Consider the following 9,540-nt stretch of genomic DNA (forward strand, 5'->3'; position numbering starts at 1 on the left):
AAACTCATATTTTTTCATAATATATGTAAACATTATTTCAATATATATTATCATGATATACTATAATATGCTATACTGTGATATGCTATATGACACTACACAACACAGTTCAGCATAGTATAGTACAGTATATATATATATATATATATATATCCTAAAAAGTTAACATATGTGTATATATAATATATACATATAAATATGATATATGCATAACATATTTATATATTATACATACATATACATATATACAATGTAAACATTTTACATATACATATATATGTATATATATTTTCTTTCTTTATATTCTTGATATTTCAAGAATATGAATCAAAATAATCAATTTGAGTGTTCGTCATACATAGATTTCCATGATATTTTTCTTTGCCTTTGAATAGTTTATTTCTTTAGGCTTTAATTTGTTACCTCCTCACTTTTACTCGTCATAATCACTATTGCCTTCAATCCTCAGCTCAGATGCTAACTTTTTCCTACATGAGCTAAACTGAACCACTTAACTACTGGTCATCCCCCAAATATTTTATATCTGATATGTATATTTCATTACCATATTGCTTTGGAGATAAGATACTCAAGCACACATTATCCCTGAATGCATCAGTAACTCAACTTGGATTTCTGAGACTGTGTTTGTGGATATTTCTTGGAGAGTGGAACCAGGAGGAGGAACATATTATCCTGCTGGGCCACATGTAGGAAAATGTTGACCCTCAGTTCTATGGAAGGAAGGAAGGAAGGAAGGAAGGAAGGAAGGAAGGAAGGAAGGAAGGAAGGAAGGAAGGAAGGAAGGAAGGAAGGAAGGAAGGAAGGAAGGGAGGGAGGGAGGGAGGGAGGGAGGGAGGGAGGAAGGAAAGGAAAGGAAAGGAAAGGAAAGGAAAGGAAAGGAAAGGAAAGGAAAGGAAAGGAAAGGAAAGGAAAGGAAAGGAAAGGAAAGGAAAGGAAAGGAAAGGAAAGGAAAGGAAAGGAAAGGAAAGGAAAGGAAAGGAAAGGAAAGGAAAGGAAAGGAAAGGAAAGGAAAGGAAAGGAAAGGAAAGGAAAGGAAAGGAAAGGAAAGGAAAGGAAAGGAAAGGAAAGGAAAGGAAAGGAAAGGAAAGGAAAGGAAAGGAAAGGAAAGGAAGGGAAAGGAAAGGAAAAGAAGGGAAAGGAAAGGAAAGAAAAAAAATACATATTACTATGTGATTCTCTGATTTTTTTAACTCCATCATATACTGGGGTCCATTTTTTAACTCTAACTTGTGAAACAAATTTAATTTCTTGTGGAAACATCTTATCTGATTTGCTGAACTGTCTTCCAAACCTTGGCTGTCTGTGACTGAATATCCTAATAAGCAATTATCTCCTTTTTTCTTGGCATAAGGGTATCATTGTGAAGATGGCCAACATTATACTGGTCTGTACTTACCACTTCATAAAAGAAGACCCTCACTACCATGCAGATGGACAGAGGAACTTCTTTGAAGAAAACTAGGAAGAAAATCCTGTGTGCTATCAGTCCTTTGATAAAGCATCATTGTCTATCACTTTCAACTGATTCTGAGGAATTTTATCTTCCTTACCACATATATTGCCCAATTGCCAAGGCATGATATCCCAGGAATTTCTCCTCTTTCTTTTTTCCTACCTCTTCTGATGAGTTTTGCTGCTTGTATCATTGGCTTCTAGATTTGTTTATATCCACCATTGCCCATTGGTAGTGATAGGTATCAATATGATACTAATAAAGCCTCTTTTAATGACTTGAAATTGTCCTTTTATATTAGAATGTAATTGAATCAACAGGATATGTAATAACCTCAGTTTAGGCCATCTGTATCTCCCATTAGTTCGTGAGCTGCTGACCAAAGCTAAGACTCTATTTCCTGGCAGCTCCACTTTGGTGTACAGTGTGGAATATGAAGCCTAGCAGCCACCCTCTATTTTCTCCAGGGAAAAAAAAGCCTTGCCACTAAATTTCATGCTTAATTGGTAGGAAAGCCCTACTCTCCCACTCAAGTATATAAATATGATTTGGACACCTTCATAAACAGGACTTTTTCCCTTCAGCGAAGAGACGAAGGGTTAAATGTCCTCAGTGCCTTGGTGGCAGTGAATTTCCATCTCATTGTGCCTCATAGTTCCACTGACTAGAGATAGAAACAACTATTGGGATTTGATATCTGTGCCCCTGAAGAAGGGAATTGCTCCTTAATCACAGAATAAAGCTTATATCCCTCATCAATATAGAAAATAGAAAGCAAAATTTTGTCAAGCAACTACTAGTCAGCGTCAGATGGCTGTACTAAAAATTATCTCATTTGATGCTCATGACAACCCTGTGAAGTAAGATCTACTATGATACTCATTTTACATTTGAAGAAACTGAGGCAGATGGTGATCCAATGCTCTCCCCAGGGTCATGCAGCAAATAAGTGTGCGGGGTAGATTTGAACTAGGGTTTTCCTGACTCCAAGATCAAATCTATCTACTGAACTACATAGTTACTAACCATTGGTGCTTGTTTCCTGGTACCTTCCTTAGATTTTTACAAGCAACTACTATAGGATGTTTTTGCTGTTGCTACTAAATATAAGCAAAGGTGAGATAATGTTGAGAACTGGAAATGAGAGTTTGTAGGACAATTCAAGAGCCTCTCTAACATAATTCTCTATTGTCCTGACTGCCCAGAGAATCCAGAAACTCCCATTTACTTTACATCTCCCTTTAATTGTGTCTCCTTCCTCAAAGGGAAAGGGAATTAAATATGATGTTAATTTTTTTTTTCTCTGCAGGCAGTGATGGAAGCCACTGGTCACTCTACATGTTCATTATTCTTGCCTTGCTATTATTTTATTCCTTAAGGTATTTATTAGTGGCAGCAAAGCATAATCAGCAGAGAATTGGCCCTGGAGGCAGGCAATCCTGGGTTCATATCTTACATAACTAGCTTTGGATCTTTGATAAGTCTCTTAACCTTTCCAAGTTCTAGACAATTCTCTCAGGCAATAAGATACAGAGAAGTTACCAATCTGCTTTGATAGAAGGACTGTCCTTGTCTGGGAAGTATCAATGATATCACTGGCCTTACCCCTCAATTACACATAGACATTAAGAAAAATCTGGTGGTTATTACTCATTGTTGATTGATTAATTCTACCACAGAGATTTGGAAGGAAGGTTTGGATCTAGGTCAAGAAGGATACATCCAGTGCAGCTAGGGGGCACAGTGGATAAAGCACTGGTCCTGGAATCAGGAGGACCTGAATTCAAATCTGGCCTCAGACACTTTACACTTATTAGCTGTGTGACCCTGGGCAAGTCACTTAACCCCCATTGCCCAACCAAAAAAAAAAAACCGAAATGAAAAGAAAAAAGAATGATACGCCATAGTCCATCCTGAAGTGAAAGAGAAGTGAACAAATTATTCCATTCAAAGACCACAGATTTGAGGAAGCACTTAGAGATAGTATCCTTAAACTAGCACAAATTTACATAAATGGAAGAATAAGTACAGAGAAATTAAGAACCTAAGTGTAAATTGGTCCTTAGACTTAGATTGGTGCTAAATTTATGTGATAATATGTGTTGTTTAAATGAATATACATAACTTTTGGCTAACTTGGATAAATATTTCCATACTCTGGTCTACCTCTTTCAAAGGAAGACTACAATTTCTGTTTCCAGGGGAGTAGAAGACATAGCACCAATTTTCCTTCTCTTCCTTACAAGAGGAAAAGCAAATGGGTTTTCCTTCAGTACCTCAGAATCACACACTAGATCAAAACTTCTTAAGCTATGGGTTGCAACCCCATTAGGAGTTGTGTAACTGAATGTGGGGCTTGTGAAAAAATTTGGCAAGAGTAAAAGTTTATGTATACCTATTTTATATACCTATATATACAGGGTTATGTAAAAAGTTGTCAGGAAAAGAGGATTCAAAAGTGGAAAAAGTTTAAGAAGTCCCTGCATTAGACAAGCAATATTTAAGGGTTAAGAAGGAAAGTTCCTTCCATGATTTCTCTTAATAAGGGAGCTTAAAGTCATTCACTCACTACCAACAAATGCTAGTTATTAAAGAACATCACAAATGGCAAATAAACCCATTTATCAAACTAAGTAGCAAACAAAAATCTGTTATATAAGTTGAAATATATCAAAGAATATCCAGTTGTTAATGAGGTATTGAGGAGAGCAAGATGAGATACCTGCTCAAGCCAAGAGAGAGGAGCAAATATCATCCTCTGCAATTTGTTTTTTCTCTAAGGTTTCTAGGGAGCTAAGGTAGAAATCAGAAACATGCTAAGGACTTAAATTCCCCAAGACATCTACAGCTTCTAAATGACATTTTTGCTTGTTTTCTTTCCATATGTTATTATTGATAAGTATCTAGAAACAGAAGCTTCTATCTCCAAAATTCTGTTCCTCTTACCACCCCAATACAGGTATATATCATCATGGTTCTCTTACCATAAAAGCTACTATAAGAGAATTATTACACTCTGAAAATGCTACTCCAATGGACAGCTCCTTTACTTTTCCTTTCAATTTACACTTATGTGTGTGTGTGTGTGTGTGTGTATACACACACACACATGCATAGAGAGAAAGATAGATAGATAGATAGATAGATAGATAGATAGATAGATAGATAGATAGATAGATAGATAGATAGATAGATTTCCTCTTCTTTTTTCTCTTCTTCCTTCCTCTCTTTCCGAACCCCTTAAGGTGGTTACTCCCAAATAATGTATCTTTGGATCATTTTTGTTCTCTCCTTATACTCCCCTAGAAATTTCATCTACTCCAATAATTGTAACTATTCTATCAAAGATGACTTCTAAATTCTTATGTGTAGTTGTGATCTGTCTTCACAACTTTAGGCCCTATGCCAAAATGCTCAAAAGACATTTATATTTAAATCAACCATTATTTTTTTTTCCCTAGGCAGCTAGGTGGTATAATTGGTATAGTTGCTAAACTTGGAGACAGGAAGACTTTACTTAAAATCCTACCTCAAACATTTACTAGTTGTGTGCCCTTTGTCCAAGTCAATTAATCTCTCAGGCACAGGTTCCTCATCTGCAAAACTGGCAAAATAGCACCTTTCTCAGTATTATTCTGAAGATTAAATAAAATAATCTAGTTAAATATTTTACAAACTTTAAAGAGCTATATAAATGCTATTATTGTTATTGTTGTTTGTTTTCTCCCTGAATCTGCTCTTCCTTTTTTACTTCATGACTTAGGGATATCATCTCATACATTGGCTCACTTAATTGAAATTTCATTCACCTCTAATTTCTATTCAATTAAAGTCTTGTCACATTTACTGTAATAGTCACCATCTCATAAAGCACCTCTTGGGATAGACCCACTTGCAAGTGTTTCTTGGATTCTTCAGGTGATATGAGCTATGACTGAAACATTATCCATGGAATACTGATTCTTAGTACTGATTTATTTGTTATTCTGGAATGATGCAATAAACCTTAAACATTATTTTGACTTCCATTTCCTTTCTTCCTGGTTGTAGCAATGTTCTGTCAAAAAAGATTTGACTATTGAACTAGGAATAATTTCCCCCACAGAACACTTTAAGAACAGTAACCACATAGAACACGGTATTCACCACTTAAAGACATGAAGTGATGCAAAGTGAGCAGAAGGAAAGCAATTAAAATTTTCACTACAACAATATAAGTGGAAAGAAAGATGAACAAGAAAATAACAAATTAAAATCCACAAAATTATAAAGACCAAGTGTGGCCCCAAAGAAGATGTACAAAAACCCGTGTTTCTTTGTAGAAGTAGAATATCATGAGGCAGTTAGCTGGTTCAGTGGATAGAGTGCAGTGCCTGGAATCAAGAAAACCTGAACTCAAATCTCCTCTCAAACACTTAATAGGTGTGTGACTCTGGGCAAGTCACTTAACCTCCTTTTGCCTTAATCTACTAAACAAGGAAATGGCAAATTACTCCACTATCTTTACAAAAACAAACCAACATGGAGACTTTTGACATGATATGATCTATGAAGAGTCAGACATGACTGAACAAGAACAATAGCAACAAGACAATCATGGGTGCACAACACTGCATATAGCATCAGAAATTTTCATTATATTATTTATCCAAAACAAAAATTGTCTTTTCTCAATATTTTCATTTGGTGAAATCATAAATAATTACCTCTTTTAAAATATGAACTTTGTTGAAACTTCTATTTTTATATCATGTAGATTTTCCACTTTACCCTTTTTCCTGTTTTTCAGAGAGCCAACCTTTAAAAAAAAGAATGAAAGAAAAAAATGAAAAAGTGAAACAAATTTAACAAAACTAATCAATCAAAAACTGTTGATATAATATTAAATCTTTTTACACCAGTGCAGCTCCCACATTTGCAAAAGAGTCAGGAGAGACATCTTTTCATATCTTTCATATCTTTTCATACAAACCAATCCTATTGTCTATAATTTTTCACTGTTTTTTGGTTATTATATGGAGTTCTTTCCATTTATATTATTGTTACTGTGTCAAGAAATATTTATTAAGTGGCTACTATGTGCCAGGCATTTTACTTAGCAGTGGAGATACAAAGAAAGGGGGGGAAATCAAATAAACAAACCAAAAAAAACCAGTCCCTTTTCTCAAAAGGCTCACAGGATAATGGTAGAAACATCATGTAAAATATCTATGTACAATCAAGTTATGAATAGGATAAATAAGAGATAGTCATAGAGGGATTACACTCAATTAAAGGATGACTGGGAAAACTTCTTGCTGATGAGACTTTATTTAGCTTCTAAGCTTCATTTAACCACTTAAAATTGACTTTTTTTACATGAAATTTTTTACATTACTTTTTATATAAAAGTTATAGCAAGAACAAGCATACAAACATTTTCCCCAAACCTCAAGGATGTAATAAACCTTTACATCATCTCAGCTTCCAAGGAGATTAGACTTGAAATTTAGTTCAATTCCTACACAGCATATGTCCCATCAGTTTCACATCCAAAGGCTGAATCATTGGCAGGTTCTTTTGTGTTAGAGTTCCAAAGATCATTCCAAATGATTGCTCAGTACTACTCAGGGTGTTAATGTTGGGCTGACTGAAACCCGTGTGCTTTATTGCTGAACTTCCAGATTCCTGTCTTGTACACTGGACATTTAAAACTTCCAGGGTTTGAGACTCTACTCTGTAGTCACAATGAAGAAAGTTCCCCAAGAGGGGAAAATATATATACTTATATTCTTAGACATGAACGAGTGTTACCTCACACCCTCAGACAAGATTGCTGGAATTGACTGAATTCCCTTATAAGACACTGATATGTACATATATATATATATATATATATATATATATATATATGTGTGTGTGTGTGTGTGTATGTATATATGTGTGTATATATGTATATATGTGTGTGTGTATATATATATATATATATATATATATATATATATATTTGTGTGTATACAGCCAATAGGTGAAAAAGACTCCTCCCAACCATATTACAGGCCAAGGAGAACTGGTCACCTAATATCCACAATGCACTTCCACAAAAGTTCTGGAAGCATCTCTCTAGAGTCTTATGCATGGATATGTGATGCTCATAAGCTTATGAGGTCAGATCTTCATTACATCTGTAGTCATCATTTTTGTCATATCTTACAGCACAGTATTATTCTCTCATATTAATACACCAAAATTTATCTATTACCCTAATCATTGGATATCTTTTTTGCATGCTGTTCATTGATATATTGTGAGAAAATATCCTATCATGACATAGAAATATGTCCTTTCCTCAGATCATCAGTACCAAGAGCCATGGCTTCTTTCATTCCCTTGTAAAGTGTGAGGGCATCACTATCAAGATTTCTATGTGAAAATTGTAAGGTTATCAATGGTAGCAAGTTGTAATTTGGAACTATGGCCAAAGGGCTATAGAACTGTGCATACCCATTTAATTCAGCAATACTACTTCTAGGTTTATATCCCAAAGACATCCCCCAAAAGATAAAAAAGACCTATTTGTACACAAATATTTATAGCAGCTCTTTTTGTGGTGGCTAAAAACTGAAAATCAAAGGAATGCTCATCAATTGGGGAATTGCTAAACAAACCGTGCTATATGATGTTAATGGAATATTATTGTGCTGTAAGAAATGATGATCAGGATGACTTCAGAAGGGCCTGGAAAGGCATGTATGAAATGATGTATTGTGAAGTGAGCAGAACCAAGAGAACATTGTAAACAGAGACACCAATATTATTTGATGAAGAACTGTGGAAGACTTGACTATTTACAACAATACAATGATCCAAGATAATCCCAAAGTACTATTGATGAAACATACTATCCACTTCCAAAGAAAGAACTGATATTAATGGAACAGACTGAAGCATGCTATTTTTCACTTTCATTTTTTCTTTTAATCAAGTTTTCTTGTACAAAATGACAAATATGCTAATGTTATATATAATCATACATGTATAAGCCATATTTTATTGTTTGTCACCTGAGGGAGGAAAAAGAGGAGGGAGGGAAAGAGGGATAAACATTGGAACCCAAAACTATAAATAAAAATGTTTATTATTTTTTAAAATGGTATCAAGTTGTACACTAACCAACACAAGAATTTTGTATGCCAGTGTGCATGCTTACAAACTGCCTTTTAAGCAATATCTTTGTGAACAATGAGGACATTCCATCTCCTGCTTCTGCATCTTTTAAGTGGCTGCCTCCATACAGTGAAGTACCCTGACCATTTAACATTTTCTCTTTGGTTTTCTGCCTTTCTTCAAAACTCATACTTAATCACACTTTTTGCAAGAGGCCTCTACTCATCAACCCCGTTGCTAGTTTCTTCCATTTGAAATTATCTCTCATTTACACACACACACACACATGCACACACATGCACATATACACACGGACACATATGTACACATATATGCACATACTCTAAGGAAAGAAGTGACATTAACTTTGCTATGTACATACAACTTCTATGTATATATACTATGTATGTGCACTTCATAAGATAACTATCTAAAATAGCAAATTGTTCATCCTTCGTTTCACAAAGGAACAATGGTACATGCTTGGATTTAAGTGAGGAAGAGTTGTACAAAGTCAACAGGTTCACTCTTTATTGCAGAATCATTGAAGTCCAGGGGCATGACAAAAATTAGGACAATGGGTCATGACCCAGGAAACCTTGGTATTTTCAATGTCTGACCAAGCTCTCAGTACTTCTCGGTGCTTGTTTTAGCCACTTTAATGGCCATTAAAACAAACTGTTCTAGGGGGCAGTTGGGTGGCACAGTGGATAAAGCATTGGCCCTGGATTCAGGAGGACCTGAGTTCGAATCTGGCCTCAGATACTTGACATGTACTAGCTGTGTGACTCTGGGTAAATCACTTAACCCCCACTGCTCTGAAAAAACAAAACAAAATGAAACAAAACAAAAGTTAGTTGTAGTCAGCTGCCTTCTGGAGTTGCGAGCTGCTGGTTCAAATGTGAATTGAGGAAATG

At 35.2% G+C, this 9,540-nt stretch overlaps 1 protein-coding gene across 1 annotated transcript in view; it reads right to left on the minus strand.

Annotated features, from left to right (window-relative positions):
- LOC122750982 overlaps positions 1 to 8,813 on the minus strand; it is a 35,395-nt gene extending 26,582 nt beyond the window's left edge. Inside the window, 1 exon segment of the mRNA XM_043997877.1 lies at positions 8,630 to 8,813. Within this exon segment, the coding sequence (XP_043853812.1) occupies positions 8,630 to 8,813 (184 nt within the window).
- Positions 8,814 to 9,540: the final 727 nt, after the last annotated feature.

Source organism: Dromiciops gliroides, chromosome 1 (genome assembly GCF_019393635.1).
Source record: "Dromiciops gliroides isolate mDroGli1 chromosome 1, mDroGli1.pri, whole genome shotgun sequence".
NCBI lineage: Eukaryota > Metazoa > Chordata > Mammalia > Microbiotheria > Microbiotheriidae > Dromiciops > Dromiciops gliroides.